At 43.8% G+C, this 22,771-nt stretch overlaps 2 protein-coding genes across 2 annotated transcripts; one reads left to right on the top strand and one right to left on the bottom strand.

The window, feature by feature from the left end:
• The first annotated feature begins 9,838 nt into the window (after positions 1-9,838).
• On the top strand, positions 9,839-15,233 carry LOC109775956 (protein POOR HOMOLOGOUS SYNAPSIS 1). The gene is made up of 10 exons (XM_020334660.4): positions 9,839-10,994; positions 12,528-12,644; positions 12,808-12,873; positions 13,710-13,783; positions 13,860-14,080; positions 14,183-14,229; positions 14,303-14,330; positions 14,423-14,517; positions 14,616-14,643; positions 14,855-15,233. Exons 1-10 carry the CDS (start codon positions 10,701-10,703, stop codon positions 14,917-14,919), a joined length of 1,035 nt encoding a protein of 344 aa, XP_020190249.1. The 5' UTR covers positions 9,839-10,700; the 3' UTR covers positions 14,920-15,233.
• A 252-nt stretch (positions 15,234-15,485) lies between these two features.
• Positions 15,486-22,029, bottom strand: LOC109775955 (toMV susceptible protein tm-1(GCR26)). The gene is made up of 9 exons (XM_020334659.4): positions 21,627-22,029; positions 20,109-20,759; positions 19,711-19,917; positions 18,366-18,581; positions 18,051-18,273; positions 16,761-17,008; positions 16,493-16,671; positions 15,983-16,236; positions 15,486-15,889 (listed from the first exon to the last, which is right to left on the bottom strand). Exons 1-9 carry the CDS (start codon positions 21,723-21,725, stop codon positions 15,738-15,740), a joined length of 2,229 nt encoding a protein of 742 aa, XP_020190248.1. The 5' UTR covers positions 21,726-22,029; the 3' UTR covers positions 15,486-15,737.
• Positions 22,030-22,771: the final 742 nt, after the last annotated feature.

Raw genomic sequence — 22,771 nt, 5'->3', positions numbered from 1 at the left:
AAGACAAGTAAATGGTACCCATTGACGATTCGAGAACTCATTGTTGTTCACAATGATAATGCTAGCTTGATGACAGTCCGGTTCCATCCACGTTGTCAACATAGTTACCGACATAAAAATATGTGAAGGTTGTTTGCCCCTAGCGGACAGTCACTGCCGCTTCACCTTTCCTTAACTATGTAATTCAGATTAGAGACATGGACGAGTATTTAATATTTTCAAATTTTCACAAGGGGATATTTATAACCACATCATGTGCGAGGCACATGCCAACTTGCGTGCACCTTACCCATATGGAATGACCATGTAGGTACTATACGATGACTAAATATAGTTTAGACCGTAGACACTCTCGAAAGGCAAAATTAACCCTAATTTGGTACTAGTGTTTTTCTGTCCCAAAGGGGTTTGGATTGGAGGAGGGATTTGGTGATCCCCTCGCCTTCGCGCAGTCCCCTTCTCTCATCACAAAACCCTTTTCCATCAACCTCTTCGCCTAATATACTAGGTTTTTGTAGTGTATTGATTTCCACTAGAATATGAGGTTTTCGTCAAGGGTATACGACGATGAATTTTCTTTGCTCCAACGGATAATATTTTTTCCTTCCAACCACTGATTTTCATGATAATACGATCAATCAGATACTGGAAATAATCAATTTTGTCCAAATACATATTAGTTGGCAAACCTAAATATCTGCCATTAAGGGCTTCAGTCATGATATTCTGGGTGGTACACATCAGGGATCTCTCGATTTAGACCGATCAATTTGTGTAATGTGGTGTAGAAGATTATTTCAAAAAAAGTGGCCACTCGTTTGAAGGATCTTTCTACTAGAGATTATTAGTCCAACTCAGAGTGCTTTGTGACTAGAAGAATAATTACAAACAATGCATTAGGCTTATGAGTGCTTTCATACAATTCAAAACAAGGGAGAAGGCAAGGGTCTATGTGCTATCAAACTTGATATGCACTGTTGATATGGTTGAGTGGTCTTTCTTGAAGGGGATTATGTTGAAACTTGGCTTCCAAGAGAATTGAGTCAATTTTATTATGCAATGTGTATCTGTTGGGGAGCATAGCGGAAATTCAAAATTTTCTACGCATCACCAAGATCAATCTATGGAGTAATCTAGCAACGAGGGGAAGGGGAGTGCATCTACATACCCTTGTAGATCGCGATGCGGAAGCATTGCAAGAACGCGGATGAAGGAGTCGTACTCGTAGCGATTCAGATCGCGGTTGATTCCGATCTAAGCGCCGAACCACGGCGCCTCCGCGTTCAACACACGTGCAGCCCGGTGACGTCTCCCACGCCTTGATCCAGCAAGGAGAGAGGGAGAGGTTGGGGAAGACTCCATCCAGCAGCAGCACGACGGCGTGGTGGTGATGGAGGAGCGTGGCAATCCCGCAGGGCTTCGCCAAGCACCGCGGGAGAGGAGGAGGACATGGAAGAAGGGAAGGGCTGCGCCAAGAGAAGAAGAACTTCGTGTGTTGGGCTGCCCCTTTGCCTCCACTATATATAGGGGGAGAGGGAGGGCTGCGCCCCCACCTAGGGTTCCCTCCCTAGGGGTGGCGGCAGCCCCAATCCCCATCTGGGGTGGCGGCCAAGTGGGGGGAGAGGGAGGCGCACCAGGCATGGGCCTTTAGGGCCCATATCTGCCCTAGGGTTTGCCCCCTCTTCTCTCTAGGCGCATGGGCCTTGGTGGGGAGGCGCCCCAGCCCACCTAGGGGCTGGTCCCTTATCACACTTGGCCCATGTATGCCTCCGGGGCCCGTGGCCCCTCCCGGTGGACCCCCGGACCCCTCCGGTGGTCCCGGTACACTACCGGTGATGCCCGGAACACTTCCGGTGGCCAAAACCATACTTCCTATATATAAATCTTTACCTCCGGACCATTCCGGAACTCCTCGTGACGTTCGGGATCTCATCCGGGACTCCGAACAACATTCGGTAACCACGTACATCTATTCCCTATAACCCTAGCGTCATCGAACCTTAAGTGTGTAGACCCTACGGGTTCGGGAACCATGCAGACATGACCGAGACGTTCTCCGGTCAATAACCAATAGCGGGATCTGGGTACCCATGTTGGCTCCCACATGTTCCACGATGATCTCATCGGATGAACCACGATGTCGGGGATTCAATCAATCCCGTATACAATTCCCTTTGTCTATCGGTATGTTACTTACCCGAGATTCGATCGTCGGTATCCCGATACCTTGTTCAATCTCGTTACCGGCAAGTCTCTTTACTCGTTCCGTAACTCACATCATCCCGTGATCAACTCCTTGGTCACATTGTGCACATTATGATGATGTCCTACCGAGTGGGCCCAGAGATACCTCTCCGTTTACATGGAGTGACAAATCCCAGTCTCGATTCGTGCCAACCCTACAGACACTTTCGGAGATACCTGTAGTGCACCTTTATAGCCACCCAGTTACGTTGTGACGTTTGGTACACCCAAAGCATTCCTACGGTATCCGGGAGTTGCACAATCTCATGGTCTAAGGAAATGATACTTGACATTAGAAAAGCTCTGAGCAAACGAACTACACGATAGGCTTAGGATTGGGTCTTGTCCATCACATCATTCTCCTAATGATGTGATCCCGTTATCAACGACATCCAATGTCCATGGTCAGGAAACCGTAACCATCTATTGATCAACGAGCTAGTCAACTAGAGGCTTACTAGGGACATGGTGTTGTCTATGTATCCACACATGTATCTGAGTTTCCTATCAATACAATTTTAGCATGGATAATAAACGATTATCATGAACAAGGAAATATAATAATAACCAATTTATTATTGCCTCTAGGGCATATTTCCAACAGTCTCCCACTTGCACTAGAGTCAATAATCTAGTTCACATCACCATGTGATTAACACTCACAGGTCACATCACCATGTGACCAACATCCAAAGAGTTTACTAGAGTCAACAATCTAGTTCACATCACTATGTGATTAACACTCAATGAGTTCTGGTTTGATCATGTTATGCTTGTGAGAGAGGTTATTAGTCAACGGGTCTGAACCTTTCAGATCCATGTGTGCTTTACGAATATCTATGTCATCTTGTGGATGCTACCAGGCGCTACTTGGAGCCATTTCAAATAACTGCTCTACTATACGAATCCGGTTTACTACTCAAAGTCATCCGGATTAGTGTCAAAGTTCGCATCGACGTAACCCTTTACGACGAACCCCTTTTCACCTCCATAATCGAGAAAATTCCTTAGTCCACTAGATACTAAGGATAAGTTCGACCGCTGTCATGTGATCCATTCCCGGATCACTATTGTACCCCTTGACCAACTCATGGCAAGGCACACTTCATGTGCGGTACACAGCATAGCATACTGTAGAGCCTACGTCTAAAGCATAGGGGACGACCTTCGTCCTTTCTCTCTCTTCCGCTGTGGTCAGGTCTTGAGTCTTACTCAATACTCACACCTTGTAACACAGCCAAGAACTCCTTCTTTGCTGATCTATTTTGAACTCTTTCAAAATCATGTCAAGGTGTGCGTTCTTTGAAAGTATCATCAGGCGTCTTGATCTATCTCTATAGATCTTGATGCCCAATATGTAAGCAGCTTTATCCAGGTCTTCCTTTGAAAAACTCCTTTCAAACAACCCTTTATGCTTTCCAGAAATTTTTTACATCATTTCGGATCAACAATATGTCATTCACATATACTTATCAGAAATGTTGTAGTGCTCCCACTCACTTCTTTGGAAATACAAGTTTCTCATAAACTTTGTATAAACCCAAAATCTTTGATCATCTCATCAAAGCGTACATTCCAACTCTGAGATGCTTACTCCAGTCCTTAGAAAGATTGCTGGAGCTTTGCACACTTGTTAGCATCTTTCAGGATTGACAAAACCCTTCTGGTTGTATCACATACAACCTTTCCTCAAGAAAATCTTCGAGGAAACAATGTTTTGACATCCTATCTGCAAGACTGCTAATACAATTCCAACAGACTCTTAGCATCGCTACGAGTGAGAAAGTCTCATCGTAGTCAACTCCTTGAACTTGTCGGAAAACATCTTAACGACAAGCCGAGCTTTCTTAATGGTGACACCTACCATTATTGTCTGTCTTCCTTTTAAAATCCATCTGCACCCAACAGCCTTACGACCATCAAGTATTTCTTCCAAAGTCTACACTTTGCTTTTATACATGGATCCTCTCTCGGATTTCATGGCCTCGAGCCATTCGTCGGAATCCGGGCCCACCATCGCTTCTCCATAGCTCGTAGGTTCATTGTTGTCTAGCAACATGACTTCCAAGACAGGATTACCGTACCACTCAGGAGTAGTACATATCCTTGTCGACCTACGAGGTTTGGTAGTGACTTGATCCGAAGTTTTATGATCACTATCATAAGCTTCCACTTCAATTGGTGTAGGTGCCACAGGAACAACTTCATGTGCCCTGCTACACACTAGTTGAAGTGACGGTTCAATAACCTTATCAAGTCTCCACCATCCTCCCACTCAATTCTTTCGAGAGAAACTTTTCCTCGAGAAAGGACTCGTTTCTAGAAACAATCACTTTTGCTTCCAGATCTGAAATAGGAGGTATACCCAACTGTTTTGGGTATTCTATGAAGATGCATTTATCCGCTTTGGGTTCGAGCTTATCAGCCTGAAACTTTTTCACATAAGCATCGCAGCCCCAAACTTTTAAGAAATGACAACTTAGGTTTCTCTAAACGGTGTCGTCTTAACGGAATTGCGTGGTGCCCTTTTTAAAGTGAATGCGGTTGTCTCTAATGCCTAACCCATAAACGATAGTTGTAATTCGATAAGAGACATCATGGTATGCACCATATCCAATAGGGTGAAGTTATGATGTTCGGACACACCATCACACTATGGTGTTCCAGGCGGTATTAGTTGTGAAACAATTTCCACAATGTCTTAATTGTGTGCCAAACTCGTAACTCAGATATCTCTATGATCATATCATAGACATTTTATCCTCTTGTCACGACGATCTTCAACTTCACTCTGAAATTACTTGAACCTTTCAATAATTCAGACTTGTGTTTCATCAAGTAAATATTCTCAGCATCTACTCAAATCATCCGTGAAGTAAGAACATATCGATATCCACTGCGTTCCTCAGCACTCATTGGACTGCACACATCAAATGTATTACTTCCAACAAGTTGCTCTCTTGTTCCATCTTACTGAAAACGAGGCCTTTCAGTCATCTTGCCCATGTGGTATGATTTGCATGTCTCAAGTGATTCAAAATCAAGTGAGTCCAAACGATCCATCTGCATGGAGTTTCTTCATGCATATATACCAATAGACATGGTTCGCATGTCTCAATCTTCTCAAAAACGAGTGAGTCCAAAGATCCATCTACATGGAGCTTCTTCATGCGTTTTATCCCAATATGACTCAAATAGCAGTGCCACAAGTATGTGGTACTATCATTACTTTTGGCATGAACATGTGTATCACTACGATCGAGATTCATTTTAGGTGCAAGACCATTGAAGGTATTATTCAAATAAACAGAGTAACCATTATTCTCCTTAAATGAATAACCGTATTGCGATAAACATAATCCAATCATGCTCAACGCAAACACCAAATCTCGATGGTAGAGGGAGCATGCAATGCTTGATCACATCAACCTTGGAAACACTTCCAACACATATCATCATCTCACCTTTAGCTAGTCTCCGTTTATTCCGCAGCTTTTATTTCGAGTTACTAACACTTAGCAACCGAACCGGTATCTAATACCCTGGTGCTGCTAGGAGTACTAGTAAAGTACACATTCATATAATGTATATCCAATATACTTCTGTCGACCTTGCCTGCCTTCTCATCTACCGAGTATCTAGGGTAGCTCTGCTTCAGTGACCGTTCCCCTCATTACAGAAGCACTTAGTCTCGGGTTTGGGTTCAACCTTGGGTTTCTTCACTAGAGCAGCAACTGATTTGCCGTTTCATGAAGTATCCCTTCTTGCCCTTGCCCTTCTAGAAACTAGTGGTTTTACTAACCATCAACAATTGATGCTCCTTCTTGATTTCTACTTTCGCGGTGTCAAACATCGCGAGTTGCTCAAGGATCATCATGTCTATCCCTGATATGTTATAGTTCATCACGAAGCTCTAATAGCTTGGTGGCAGTGACTATGGAGAACCATCACTATCTCATCTGGAAGATCAACTCCCACTCGATTCAAGTGATTGTAGTACTCAGGCAATCTGAGCACATGCTCAACGATTGAGTTTTTCTCCCTTAGTTTGCAGGCTTAAGAAATTTGTCAGAGGTCTCATACCTCTTGACGTGGGCACTAGTCTGAAATCCCAATTTCAGTCTTCGGAACATCTCATATGTTCTGCGACGTTTCAAAAACGTCTTTGGTGCCACAATTCTAAACCGTTAGCAATACGCACTGAACTATCACGTAGTCGTCAAAACGTGTATGTCAGATGTTTCGTAACATCTACAGACGACGCTGAGGTTCAGCACACCGAGCGGTGCATTAAGGACATAAGCCTTCTGTGCAGCAATGAGGACACTCCTCAGTTTACGGACCCAGTCCGCATAATTGCTACTATTAACTTTCAACTAAATTTTCTCTAGGAACATATCTTAAACAGTAGAACTAAAGCGCAAGCTATGACATAATTTGCAAAGTCCTTTTGACTATGTTTATGATAATGAAGTTCATCTGACCATTTAATGAACTCCCACTCAGATAGACATCCCTCTAGTCATCTAAGTGATACATGATCCGAGTCAAACTAGGCCGTGTCCGATCATCACGTGAGACGGACTAGTCATCATCGGTGAACATCTCCATGTTGATCGTATCTACTATACGACTCATGTTCGACCTTTCGGTCTCTTGTGTTACGAGGCCATGTCTGTACATGCTAGGCTCGTCAAGTCAACCTAAGTGTTTCGCATGTGTTCCGAGGCCATGTCTGTACATGCTAGGCTCATCAACACCCGTTGTATTCGAACGTTAGAATCTATCACACCCGATCATCACGTGGTGCTTCGAAACAACGAACCTTCGCAACGGTGCACAGTTAGGGGGAACACTTCTCTTGAAATTTTAGTGAGGGATCATCTTATTTATGCTACCGTCGTCCTAAGCAAATAAGATGTAAACATGACAAACATCACATGCAAATCATAAAGTGACATGATATGGCCAATATCATCTTGCGCCTTTTGATCTCCATCTTCGAGGCGCGGCATGATCACCTTTGTCACCGGCATGACACCATGATCTCCATCATCGTGTCTTCTTGAAGTTGTCTCGCCAACTATTACTTCTACTACTATGGCTAACGGTTAGCAATAAAGTAAAGTAATTACATGGCGTTTTTCATTGACACGCAGGTCATACAATAAATTAAGACAACTCCTATGGCTCCTGCCGGTTGTCATACTCATCGACATGCAAGTCGTGATTCCTATTACAAGAACATGATCAATCTCATACATCACATATATCATTCATCACATCCTTTTGGCCATATCACATCACAAGGCACATGCTGCAAAAACAAGTTAGACGTCCTCTAATTGTTGTTGCAAGTTTTTACGTGGCTTGTTATGGGTTTCTAGTAAGAACGTTTCTTACCTACGCAAAAACCACAACGTGATATGCCAATTTCTATTTACCCTTCATAAGGACCCTTTTCATCGAATCCGTTCCGACTAAAGTGGGAGAGACAGACACCCGCTAGCCACCTTATGCAACTAGTGCATGTCAGTCGGTGGAACCTGTCTCACGTAAGCGTACGTGTAAGGTCGGTCCGGGCCGCTTCATCCCACAATGCTGCCGAAACAAGATAAGACTAGTGGGGGGGAGAGGGAGGCGCACCAGGCATGGGCCTTTAGGGCCCATCTGCCCTAGGGTTTGCCCCCTCTTCTCTCTAGGCGCATGGGCCTTGGTGGGGAGGCGCCCCAGCCCACCTAGGGGCTGGTCCCTTATCACACTTGGCCCATGTATGCCTTCGGGGCCCGTGGCCCCTCCCGGTGGACCCCCGGACCCCTCCGGTGGTCCCGGTACACTACCGGTGATGTCCGGAACACTTCTGGTGGCCAAAACCATACTTCCTATATATAAATCTTTACCTCCGGACCATTTCGGAACTCCTCGTGACGTCCGGGATCTCATCCGGGACTCCGAACAACATTCGGTAACCACGTACATCTATTCCCTATAACCCTAGCGTCATCGAACCTTAAGTGTGTAGACCCTACGGGTTCGGGAACCATGCAGACATGACCGAGACGTTCTCCGGTCAATAACCAACAGCGGGATCTGGATACCCATGTTGGCTCCCACATGTTCCACGATGATCTCATTGGATGAACCACAATGTCGGGGATTCAATCAATCCCGTATACAATTCCCTTCGTCTATCGGTATGTTACTTACCCGAGATTCGATCGTCGGTATCCCGATACCTTGTTCAATCTCGTTACCGGCAAGTCTCTTTACTCGTTCTGTAACTCACATCATCCCGTGATCAACTCCTTGGTCACATTGTGCACATTATGATGATGTCCTACCGAGTGGGCCCAGAGATACCTCTCCGTTTACACGGAGTGACAAATCCCAGTCTCGATTCGTGCCAACCCTACAGACACTTTCGGAGATACCTGTAGTGCACCTTTATAGCCACCCAGTTACGTTGTGACGTTTGGTACACCCAAAGCATTCCTACGGTATCCGGGAGTTGCACAATCTCATGGTCTAAGGAAATGATACTTGACATTAGAAAAGCTCTGAGCAAACGAACTACACGATCTTGTGCTAGGCTTAGGATTGGGTCTTGTCCATCACATCATTCTCCTAATGATGTGACCCCGTTATCAACGACATCCAATGTCCATGGTCAGGAAACCGTAACCATCTATTGATCAACGAGCTAGTCAACTAGAGGCTTACTAGGGACATGGTGTTGTCTATGTATCCACACATGTATCTGAGTTTCCTATCAATACAATTTTAGCATGGATAATAAACGATTATCATGAACAAGGAAATATAATAATAACCAATTTATTATTGCCTCTAGGGCATATTTCCAACAGTATCCACAGTTAAATACCGAATCTGATTTAACGCGCAACAAAGTGAGAGTTTAAACCTATAAGAGGTTTAATGCAGGGAAATCCTTTATTTCCTTATTTACATTTGTTATGTACGGAGGGTCGGACTACTCTCTTAACGCATGCAGATGAGAATGGGAACATTTCTAGAGCAAATGTTTGCAGACATGCCCCTGCTATCACCAATTCTCTTTTATGATGACTTGTTATCCTCATGAGAGCTAATATTTTCGATCCCGAGTCTTTGAAGTCAGTTTTGGATTCTTACTGTGCTGTTTCGGGGCAAATTGTATATGTTGATAAGTCCAACATCTTCTTCAGTCCCTAGAGAACCTGCCATGCCAGAATTTGCACTAGCGTGTTCCCAGATGCCATACGAAGGACTTTGTATTATTTCGTGATTTGGATACAAACACACTTTTTCTCTTAAAAAGATCAAAATTTTCTCTAAAAACTAGTTCCAACCCTATGTTCATATCCATTTAAGCACATTGTGTAATTTTCATTTGGTTTAGGACTCTATTGTAAAAGGAAAACGTTTAAATTAAACCGGATGATTTCTTGCTTCCGCAAGCCGCCTCCTGGTGTTGACACGCGCCCCATGCGAACCGTCCATCCCGCAACCCCCAACCTTATCTTCTATCCAAAACGAGTCGTCCTCATCCTCCAGATCTCCTCTCCCATCCCTGCAGCCTAGCTCTCTTTCTCTCAGCGAGCCCAAGCTGCTCTCTCCTCATCCCCTGCAACCCAACCCTCTTTCTCTCCACGAGCGCCTCTCCCCTTCCCTGTCCATGACCTTCCCATCCCGGTCGGCGGAGCTGCTGTTGCTACGAAGGTCGGCGGTGCTGCAAAACGCCGGCGACGAGATCTCCGCGGCGACATCACTCCTGCATACCCCGCTTCATCCCGGCGTCGGAGTTGCAATGGACGCTTCGCGCGGAGCCGTCGGGGTTGCTTTGGAGCTCCGCCGGGCTGCAATGGAGCTTGGCCGGAGTTGCAATGGAGCTTCGTCGGAGTCGTCGGTGTTGCGTTGGAGCTCCGTCGGGGCTGCAATGGAGCATGGCCGGAGTTGCAATGAAGCTTCACCGGAGCTTGGAGCTCCGCCGAAGCTGCAATGGAGCTTGGCAGGAGCTGCAATGGAGCTTCGCCGAAGCTTCGGTGATGTGTTGGAAGCTCCGCCGGAGTTGCAAAGGAGTTCGCCGGAGCGTTAGTGCTGCGGTTGGAGGTCCGCTGAAGCTGCAGTGGAGCTCACTGGACGCCGTCAGTGGCTCGGTGCTACGTTGGAGTCGGTCGGGGCTGCAATGGTGCTGCGCTCAAGCTGTCACACTAGACGCTGCTGTGACGTTGCTGTCATCCAATGGCCAGCAATGCGCTAATCGGACGGCTGAATAGGCGAATTTCTAATCATCCGGCTTATTTGTAGCACTCGCCATTGTAAAAACCACCTGCCGCGAACCCAAGCTATTGCTACATCCACCTTCACCATTCAACACCGAATTCTGTTCTCAAAACCCCAACGCCCCCAAAACGGCAAACGCTCCGTACCGCATTCTCGGCGTCATCGTCGTCGCCATGGCGGGCGCCGGCGGCAGGAGCAGGGAGCGGCTCACGTCGCGCGCGGAGGAGGCCGCGGGGGGCAAGCGGCGGAGGCAGAGGTGGGAGGTGGAGTTCGCGCGCTACTTCGCGAAGCCGCGGCGCGCCCCCTCGACGCCGCCGCCCCCCGGCCTCCGCTACATATCCCGCGGCAAGCAACTCCACCAGGGCACCTGGCTCCTGGCCGCATCCCCCGCCGCCCTCTGCATCTCTCGGCCCACCCACTCCTTCGCCGCCCGCGTCCTCACCGTCTCCATCGGCGACGTCGTCTACGTCCGTACCGCGCCGACCCCCTCCCCCCCTCCTCTTTTCATTTTCGAATGCGTTGCTACATGTTTGTTTGCTTGCCCTCTAGCTAAGCATGTTTGATGATCGCATTTGAAAAATGCTTGTTACTGCTGGGGTTAAGGTTTTTTCCGTGCGCCAACCCGTTTCTGCTGAATTAGGCCCTGTTTGATAGCAAAGTATTAAAAAAAACCGCAGTATCAGCAAACTACAATAATTTAGCCTGTAGGCATAAAATACCGTGGTTTTAACATAACAGAGTATTTTAGAGTATTATCACTACCGTTGAAGCTTTAGTTGATTTGGTTCTATAACTTTCTGCTCTTAGTTGATTTGGTTCTATAACTCAGAGGATTCTGGTTCCGAGCGCACGCATGGGTCGACCTGTGCACATGTGTAATTTGGCAGCTCTAAGATTGTTGCATTAGATCGAGCGGTTGGTGACCCAGGCACCCAGCATTGCTCTTCGATGTGTTGGTGCTCTGATATTGATTGTTTCAAGAGTTTGCGATATGGACTGTGTGTCTGTGCATTGTGTTGGAGCGTAAATAATACTATTAATCATGGTTGTTTGTTGGCTAGCACTTTGATTGTCACAACATTGCTAGACAGGATCATAGCCAGTTAACCACCTCTGGCTCTCAGTTGATTTTCCTCACGTTTGAAATAAAGTATGCATGTAGAACTGATTGATGCCCCAAATGTCACCCAAACAATTAATTCAGTGTTTGAGAGATTATGCTGTGTTGTATTTTGTTCGATTTAATGTCGTTTCCCTCAATTATTGCCTGTTCATATTTGTTTATTTTGTTGTAGCCAACCATGATGCTGCATCCTTTCATGTAGTATAGTTTTTCGTCATATTTTTGTATAACTGCATCGATCATTGTATTATGCGCAATTATATTCGTTGTGCATCAGTTTTACTATTTTAGTTTAGGACCTTTTGATTCTAGACGGAAACCTACAAATGTGCTGCATCTTATAGTTCTATTGGAAACAATGAATTACTCCACAATGGTAGAAAGGTGATGCGAGTGGAAGGCCACCAAAGGTGGAAGAACTCTCTGCATGGGTGTTACCCAGTAGTTCTCACTTTCATGTCACCGAACTGCTACACGTGGAGGAAAACACATACTACCTTGAATCATTTATGGGCTTTGGTCAGAGCAAGATTGACATTCATTGCATTATGGTCCCTAATAATGTATACAAGGGGCAACCCTTGAAATTCCTTGAGTTGAAAGTTTGAACTGAATTGTGTCGGATGAACAATTTCATTGTTGCATGTGGTATTGACGATTTGTGTTCATACCTAGTACTGCTCATCTGCCCACAAATTCTCCCACTGCTATAATTAATTTTTTACAATTCTTGATCTAATATTATTTGATAGAAGTTATGGAGGTTGGAGAAATGAGGATATGATGCGATCTTGAACACAATGTTTATTTCTGCTTCGTCATACATTCTCTTTTCTGTCCGAACAACTCAATGCTGAGGTCTATTTTCATGGCACAGGAGGAGCACTATGTGTCTATCCTCAACTTCTCATGGCCACAGGTTGCATGCGTGACAGAGTGCCCAGTTAGAGGGAGCAGGGTGGTGTTCGTGAGCTTTTGTGATAGGTCCAAACAGGCATGTTTCCTTGCATCGCTAAATGTGATTCTGATGACTGATTAGTTGAATGAAAAGGAATTTCTTTGTTGCAAATTGCTCACATGGATGTTTCTACACGCAAAATTACTTATATGAACACATTTCTATTGGCAAAATTTATATACCACCGATTTCTCTGCAGGTCCAGAAGTTTGCTGTACGTTTCCCTCGTCTCAGTGATGCAGAATCATTCTTGAATAGTGTGAAGGTGCAATTTTCTATCCTTCTGTTATCTTCAGATGCTGTTCATATGTGGCTCAGCACAGTTATGTAGGTCTCTGGAGACAATTCCGCATGCCATTCATACAAACTTCTTTCTTGTATTTGTGTTCATTGGAATGCTCTGTTGTGTTTTATGATTTCTGTCTCTGTATCCAGTGGCTTGCTAATAGTGTAGTACTGTTGACTGCTTTTTGTAGTACTGTTGTAGTGTTGTGACACCTTTTCATTTTATGTGCTTATTCTGCATGTGAACTTACTGTATAAGATAAACATGTTTTATCTTGTACATAAAAAAAATCTGAAGCAGTTTTAGATTCACAATAAATAAAATACTAGTAGAGGTTGATCAACAACCTTGAAAATACTCACGACCATTTCTTAAGTATTTAATTTGCACTTTTCTTGAAGGATTTTTTTTATCGATGGTAGACAGCGCCTCCCTGCTTACCTGCTTTAATGTGTGAACAGGAGTACCATAATGGACTGGATAAGACTATTTAGGATGATTTTCAGATTTTCACATACTGACTACGTGTTACTGAATTTCGCTTACATTTGTTGATCACTTTGTTGTGTGGTACTTTACTTATGCCATAACAGTGGTGCTAGTTACTATCTCTGCCCAATTTAGAATGCATTGGTGCAAGTTTGCTTACATGGGAGTCCAGTAATAATATTTACTATTGTGTTAGCTTAGATTTTCGTAAGAGTGATAGAGCAAGTAAAAATGAGTATTACTGTATTAGGCATGATTTTGCTTTCACTTTGTAAAGTATTATGTTCTCTCAAACACTAAATGCATTTGTTTGATGGACTTTAAAGGAACTCTCAAGCAACACCATGGATATCATGCCATCTGGAAGCGACTATATTCCTTCTAATGGACTTCAATACAGGTAATAAGTAAAGAAAATGATCACGTCTGTAGCTTGCGGGAATACTTCCTTTGCTAACATTATATTCTATGCCTAGGCCTGATGAAGCGGTAAGCTTTGAGGAGCCAACTTCTGATCACAGGACAGATGCACCTGCTGTTGGCTACCACATGGAACCAGATCAGCCTGTTCTTCAATCTCCCATTGCTACAAATATCAATAGCATCTACTCTGGTTTTCCCGAGGGTTACTCTGGCTTCCCTGAGGGCTACTCTGGTTTCGCTGAGGGTTACTCTGGTTCAGTTAAAATTGAGAGAGGTCGGCAAATCATGATAGGATAAATTGACATTGAAACCACAAATATCTTCATTTTGATTTTTGCTGGTCTATTATCAATAACTGTTCACACATATAACACAGATGGAGGACCCTTTCCAGCAACTATAACTGATCATGCTCCTGAAAAGGTAATGCTTGGTTATTTGTAAATCCCACAAGTGGTCTCTAAGGAGGTTTTCTTAATATTTGCAAATTTTGCAGGCCTACATACTGGACACTCGGCTTGATGGTACAGATAATTTTATTACATTGCTACTTTTTTTTGTGATGGTTTCATTCCATCTTTTTCTGACCTGTCAGCAATGCTTGTTGCTACTGCAGCTGCTGGTGGAAATTCGGTTGCTGATAAAGGAAAGGGTGCTGGTAAAGAGATTGATGTTAGTGACGTAACACGTGATATTTTGGCAGGGATAGAGGTATGTTGCTTGTCAAAATTGTTCTGCCTTGGTTGTTCTTCAAGCCTCCAGACCAACTTGTATGCCTAACATGTTCTGTTTTACTTTTACTGCTGTAGACATATGTGGGGGACGACTCTTTTCATGGTATGCTTTCTCTCCCTCTTCCCATGGGAATATTCTTGCACAGTAGTATGCTTGATAAATAACTGCCTTTCTTAGGCTGTTACTGACACATGCCAATTTGGAAAATTCCATGTATTTTTATTTATGTTAACTTTTTTTGCGAGGAATTATTTATGTTAACTAAACCTCGTTTCACACACTTGTATTGATCAAGCACTCTTGCTTCCCCTAGATATGCTGTCCAAGCTCGACAAAGCCATTGATGAACTGGGTGGTGACATGTTGCTTGCCTCTTGAACGCCGCTGAAAGGTCTTACTTGCCTCTGACAATATGTACAAATGTAATGGTAGTTCGCCTTAGTATGCCTAATATCCATGTCAGGTCTGCTCCTACAAGAAATACCTAAGATTATCCTTTATAGCTACAGTCCAGATGATAACATTGTGGGATTAGCCAGCAATATGATGTATGCTTTCTCTGATGTACTAGCACGTAGCATTGGTCGTAGTTCGACAGTTGACGAATTATTAATCCAGAAGCTTTAGACCTGGGCGTCCTTGACTGTTTCTGTAGGCTTGTTATTTCAAATTGAGGGTACGCTCTTTGTGTAGTATCCGTGTCGCGCGTTCTGTCATGTTGTTGCTTTTATGTGTGCCCGAGTACGGAATTCCTGGACTTATGGGAGCCTCTCGTATTTTTATTGCTTTTAGGGTAGAGCTTCTCATAGCTGCTTATTACCCAATGTTATTGGAGCGGTTTTGTTTAGCATGAAGCACATGGGCTCATTAGCCGGTCTAAGGAAGGGCAAAAGGTTATTCGGTTAACTGGGTTAGTGAAAAACATTGATGGGCATCCTGTAATGTATGACCGCCTGGAAAAAATCATCTCATTCTTTTTTTTAACATAAGATCATATCTCATTGATGGGCATCCTGTAATGCATGACCGCCTGGGCCAGCGAGATGGCATGCCACATCACACACCCTATAATTTCGTCGATATCTTTTATTATATGTTCAAACGCACAAGGCACCTTCAGTAACAATTTACATGTGACAACAACCTGACGAGCACCGGGCGTGCTTCATCCGCCCACCTGGTAAAGCCACCGAACCTCATTTCAGAGACATGCGTTTGTACTCCCTCATGGTGTTTGTGATGGCCTGCTCAACCGGCAGCCTTTCCATGCTCGAGGCGCCGTAGAATCCATGGACCCGGTTCGTGTTCTTCAGGACAAACTCCGCCTCTCGGGGCCCTGATATGGGACCTGATGGTGGAATTGTGCATCAGAATCACATGATTTATCAAGACACCATATCTGTTACTTGAGGCCTGCATAAAGCAGAGACTGCTTGCTTACCTCCATGGCAGAGAACAATGATGTCAGGGTTAACGCCGACTGCGGCATCGGCAATGGCTTGAACCCGGGCAACGCTGTCATCTAAAGTGGCGGCCGTCTTTGCGCCGATCGACCCAGCTGTTGTGAGGCCCATATGCGTGACTACGATGTGCGCTCCAGCCTTGGCCATGGCAGCGCCTTCTTCTGGGTTGAAAGCATACGGGGTCGTCAGGAAACCCATGCTGTGAGCCCTTGAGATCATCTCCACTTCCATGCTGGCAAAAGATCAAGATCAGTTTAACATAATCTCCTTGAACACGCACTCAAATGCGGAAGTTAGCACGATTTCAGAATTCAGACATGCAAATCTTCCCCTCAGCGGAAAAATAAATAACGAAAACTAACCATCATGAAGTCACTGAAACAGAAACTATATCCAAAATTCAGTACGGAATTTTTCATCTGCGCATTATATGTTCATGGCATGGATAGAACATGTATCTGAAAAATAAGGATGTGGTGAATCGATACCTGTAGCCCATTCCAGTTTCTTCCAAGTTCTGTCTGAAGTTCCCATCAAACAGACCAACCGTAGGGAAATTTTGGACACCACAAAATCCAATGGCTTCTAGTTGTTTAAGAAAGTAATCCATTCTACGAAATGGATCGGTAGCGCAAACCCCAGCAAGAACAGGGACTTCTTTAACGACCTAAATTAGCATCTCGTTAACTTCCAGCTATACTCAAGTCAGTTGTCAGGAAAACAAAAGAATGAACTCCGTTACTAAAAACAACTTACAGGCAACACTTCATTGGCCATCTCAAGTACAATTGCATTTGCGTCAGCAAATGGTAGGAGCCCTGCTAATGACCCCCTTCCAGCCATTCGGAACCGCCCGGAATTGTACAGCACAATCAGATCAACCCCACCAGCTTCTTCAAACTTCGCAGATATGCCCGTGCCAGCACCGGCTCCAATTATAGGAATACCCTCACCGATTTGTTGCTTTAATTTATGTAGTATTGACTTTGTCTTTTGCAAAGTTTCTGTCAGCATTGAAGTGTAAGCAATTAGAATCATTAGGGCATAGAATTGTGTCAATAGATCTCAAGAACTGAAATGAATGACGAACACCCTTTAACATGTCGTGCCAAACAAGGAGACAATGAGCTGAAAATAAAATTATGAAATTTATGTAACTTGTGTGGTATCACGTGAGGGTTCAGAATGCTTATTATACCCTAGAATCTAACGCCGAACTTCTGACCTTTCACAGTTATTTCATCCGTGCACACCGGTACTATAATGTGTAATATCATTAGAGTCTTGACATTGCCCCTTTGTAAAATCATACTGTACTGCAAAATAGACTAAAACTTAGTGCACTTAGTAGCAGCTGAGGTTAATCCTAATTTGTCTGCAAACACGTGAGGTGACATCGAACATTTATGATCCGGCACAGTAGAGAGGTAATAGGTGACGATAGCATTAAGTATTTGGTGATTGATATCATAAAAGTTAGGCATGTGCGCCGAGCTCGTCCCATGTGCATGTTGAGCTCATCCCCAGCTACCTTGAGTTTCTTGAGGACTACATGATTCCTTTGAAACACAATGGAATCTCTTTATAGAGACTTCTGTTCCCAAGTCAGAACTGTGCCTAAGTGCTGGCACCATTTCTGTGCGTCCTTGGGCCAGTGCCTGCGGTCTTCCCCAAGACAACCCCATAATAATTACATGATACTAAGACTAGAGAAAGGTGGACAACATCAAACGGTGAAGCGTACTACAGATTCTTGAAGCACGGCCCCAAAGGAGTTGTCACTCACAACTATCTTGACCTCTTGGATCATCGGAGACACAGAAATTGTGACAAAAGCCTAGGTATGAAGCATGAGAATAAAAACGAAATAAGAACTTCACCCTGAAGGATTTTCTGTAAGGTGGCATAGCAGATAACAAGGTACATACCAGATAACCTTCCACAATTTTTTTATAAGAAACTAAAACAAGTGATTCAATAAAAAGTCTGTTTGTGTGGGCATAATAAAATTTGGGCGCATAAGATGGGAACAGAATCACCGCTAACCTGGTCTTGCATCAGGGAAATCCACGGGGGGTCTCCATATGATAGAACTATCTGAAGTCTTCTGTCCTGAAGAAGCTTCTTTTTCATTTGTGTCTTGCTTTGGTAGGACCATGTTGTTTTTCTGAGTTGTGGTACTAGATGGCTTTATATCCATGCTCAAGAATGCATCCACCAAGGCGTTGGCAAATTCAGGATCGTTTATATGATAAGGAAGCAGCTTCACCTGTCAACAAGCCAATCAACTTAGTTCATTCGATGACCCTTTGTATCCATACTCTAGCGATGCAACTAACATATTATGTAACATGAAGAAACCTGTCTGTTCTCAGTTTTGACAAGACGAGTATTTAACTCATCCAAGAGTGCAGATGTAGCCTCAGGATCATAAAACGGCATTCCAGGTGCATCTATTGCAGAGATGCCCTTCTGTGGAAGGCAAACAGTAACTGTAGATAAAGATTTGTTCAGCTTGTCAGCAATAAACTGAGCAAATTTCTTGTTCTCCTCCACGGTCGTCCGCATCAACGAAATCTGAAAAAATTAGATGGTCTTTTACTCACCGCAAGAAAACTAGGAAATGTGAAATCCTCATAAACAGCGGCAATAAAGTACATACTTGTAAGGTACTCCCTCCGTAAAGAAATATAAGAGCGTTTAGATCACTAAAGTAGTGATCTAAACGCTCTTATATTTCTTTAAAGAGGGAGTAGTAATTACAGCTTGCGTGTAACAGATGGATTTTCTCAACTGAACATGATGATTCCAATCCTATTCTTATTAGGACTCAAACAGGTGTGGTACCCAGAGGAATCCTAGTCAGGACACGTAGTCTACTTGCTTTAGAAGAGGACCGGTGGGAGCCTATATAAACTCTTGAGGAGATGGCCAACTGATCTCAACGCAAGCAATTGCGCAAATCAAATCAAGGTCAAAGAAAGAGAGGATTAGGTGCTATGTTCCATTAGCTCAATATTCGTTTATAGAGACAGGATCCAAGGGTCCCAAAAGATCTGAGAGGGTTGTGGAAACTGCTGAGTGACAATCCCTTGTACTCTTCTGAGGTCATGCTCTTGTGCTTGAAAAATCAGCAGCCGGGTTTGCCAAGTTTTCTCGTTTGCGTAATTCGGCCGTGTGGTCATTATTTCGGTATGCTCTATCACGTTCATGTTCCCTGTGCACGCTCATGCCGAATCTCACAAATTTGGATCACATTCTTGGGCAGTGCATAAGAATAGTATTCAAGTATAACAATAGATGTTTCTTCAGAGATAAGATACTGTTTTAGGGATAGGTTGGGTTGTCAGAAATAGTGTTTGACTAGACTACGTCTCGTCTATTGATTTACTTGTCAGAGACTCCTGTTTAGAAGGACAAGTGTTGTGTGGTTCAGACTAAGCAAAAAAAAAATTTGATGCGAATTCTTCCTTCATCCTACCCCTCTCCTATATATCTACGTACATATATCCACAACCTTACTCTTGGTAGCATAATAGCATTGTCTGTAATGATATCCTAGCGTATTAATCTGGTAAACATATCATTGTGATAACCTAACAATATATTTAGCGAACATGTACATCATAAATAAAAATTGGCAAAGACCAAGTAAATTTAGGAAACAAAACAAGGTCCAAAATAGGAAAATAATGCTATGTGTAACCTGTTCATTATGTATGTGGATCTTTCTGTCTGAGAAAGCAGCAGGTATTGTATCATGAGCTCCAAAGTTAACCATATCCAAGGCCCCAACACTGAGAACCAGAGGGATCTTTTTATCTATAGCCGCATCAAACCTGGTCTCATCACATGCCATGATACCGCCAACAATGTGATCTGCAACTTCTGTTGTTGTTATGTCCAACACACCCTACATGCAACCAAATGGAATTAAGATGAAAAACTCTACAGACAGTAAATTAACACCAGTGAGTTTCTGCCTGGCAATGAGTTTATCATCAGAGTTCATGAGCTGAAAAACATAGTTTCCACAAGAACAAAATCTTACAGAAAAATAGACAAGGACAAAAATGTACAAAACCACATGAAAGTATTAATTACCTGTATGAAACCACCTCTAACTAGTTCTTCCATTGCTTTGCCTCCGACACCAGTGGCATGGAATACAAGCGTCTCATACCCTTCTTTGTTCAGTCTATGTTTGACCGCATTTGCACATTGTGTGGTAACACCAAACATTGTAATTCCAACAGTCAGCTTTGTGTCTGTTTCATCTGATTCACTGGAAGCCATTAATATCCCACATACCATTCCGGCAACGGCTGAAGCAGCATTCGACAATATAACACGGCTGACACTGTTTATTCCGCATATGTCAACAACTGAAGGAAACAATACCAAGTCAGATGTTCCAACATAGGGTGCAGTATTGCCACTAGCAACAGTGGATACAATAAGCTTAGGCACTCCGAGTGGTAGGGATCTTAGAGCAGGAGCAATTAGTGCGGTTCCTCCACTTCCTCCTAGGCCAACAGCAGCAACCAGGGTGCCGGCCTCATATCTGTTTTTCAGAAAGCTCTGAAGGGCCTTTGACATAAGCGCAATCGCTTCACCTCTGTCATCTGGAAGATCTTGTTGGCTGGAATCCGGATAGCATGAGAGAACTGTATCTCTTGCAATAACTGCAATGTCTTTAGAATCTTGTGTTGGTACTGTTTTAGTTGTGGAGACATCCACTATGCTCACTTTAACCTACCATTTCAATAGACCACATGTTATGCCCGAGTTGGCGCAGAAAATACTAAATCTACAGGACAACTCCAAGGGTGCACTACACACAGGTGCACATAAAGATGTGTCCTGCTTCAGAAGTTTGGATACTCCAATGTTTAACCACGACAAGAATTATGGAACGGAGGGAGTAGCGAATGATTGTCTATTACTGAGAGTAGACAATCGATATTTAAGGCTATTGTATGTGGATAACACAAATTAATGAAGGACTCATGTGCTCTGAGCCTTAAGCAGGAAATGTACTTTCGTGAAAGTTGTATAAGAACTCCTTGGGCAAAACATTAGACATGGCATCTGCTGTCACCTGCTCAATAAGCAGCTACAGTGAATTTCCATAGGCTAAGAACCCAACACGATTGCTAAACTGGAAGAGCGCATGATCACATGATTTCGTTAAACTTGTCTCAAACCTAGAAGCATCGCTCTTTTTATGATATGGCAATCCCAGAATTACCAACCGGAAATATAATAACTAGTTCCAAGAACACAAGATGACAAATAGTACAATCTATATGTTACCCTGCTACTGTAGTTCCCAATGCTATGACGCAGTTTGCACGTTCAGAGAAGGAACTCCGGTTTCTGCGTTCAGTGAAGGAATACTCCCTCAAAACTGCACTGTAGTTCTAATTTCTAAAGTAGGTGACAACGCCAAACCTTGTGGGAACAAATGAATAGAATGGATGCGTGTTAACTCCTTTCTGGATTGAGAACCGACGATCGCTTCAAGTATACGAATGGAAATCAAATTGCGGATAACTGAACTCCTCACCTAGTTGCACGCGGGGACGAGAAGATAGGCGGCCAGTGTAAGCGTAGCAGTACCTTTGGGGCGGAGGCGGCGAGGCTGGAGCGGAGGCGAGTGGCGAGGAAGAGCAGCTCCTCCAGCTTGGTGTCGGCCGTCCCGATGCAGAGCACCTCCATTGCCGACGCCTCGGAGCAGAGATCGGGAGCTCAGCAGGGGGAACCGTGGGATGGGTGGATCATGGCCCATGGGTTGGTGCGTGTATATGGGTAGGCTGGTAGGCAGCTGGGGACGGGCAAACAGTGGAAATGAGGTGTGTTGACTTGCATAGCGGTGTCGTGTGCCTCGCTACCGGCGCCACGTTGGGCACGGCGGGGACAGAGGGGTGGGTGGTGCTGGGGCCTGATTTGGGATCGGATTGCGATTCTCCGATCTCCACGGCTGGCGATTTGCTCCGTTGTAGAGCGTCTCTGCCGTTCGCCTAAATTCCTAATTATTTTTTCTAGTATATATTGACAGGCTTCAAAAACTTTACCCCAAAAACCTTTTTACCATCAAATCTCATTGAAAAAAACCATTTTCTATTTATATTAATCTATTTACATAATAATATATTATATAAATTTTATTTATGCTCCATACGTTGTTGCGGAATCGGTTGCTATTATTTAAATGAGATTTGATGGTATGAAACATTAGCTTTTATATTAACAATAGGGGTATCTCCAACGCCCTCCATCAAATCGCTCGTAAACGTCCGAACCGCGTGGTCCGAACACTTTGAGCCCTCCAACGTCGTCTACCAATCGTCCACGGACCTGTTCGCACGTCCAAATTCCCACAAATCGGAAGAAAACGTGGACGAGCTTCCTACCATCGATCACATTTGGCATCATAAGGCTAATCTGAATTTCTTAGGATTTTACCATGGCTACAAATATGGTTGGTAGTGCAAGTGACAAAAAAGCACTTTACATAGGTTATGAAGAAAAATAATTTTAGGCATCAAGGCTAGGGCTGAAATTTGTACAGAGTTCTTATATGGCATATGAAAGCTACCATAATTTTATGGGGGTTTGATCTGGTCTAGAAATATAAGCTCTAGTACAAAAGTGTGTTTTGGCTAATTTGGAAGGTTACAAAGGAAGGGCATTTTATAGGATGATCTTGGGGATGAAACTTTTACCAAAGATCAACATTGGTATAAAAATGCTATACTGAATTA

The sequence above is a fragment of the Aegilops tauschii genome, chromosome 7 (genome assembly GCF_002575655.3).
Source record: "Aegilops tauschii subsp. strangulata cultivar AL8/78 chromosome 7, Aet v6.0, whole genome shotgun sequence".
NCBI classification, from domain to species: domain Eukaryota; kingdom Viridiplantae; phylum Streptophyta; class Magnoliopsida; order Poales; family Poaceae; genus Aegilops; species Aegilops tauschii.
This window is presented reverse-complemented; position numbering and strand designations above follow the sequence as displayed.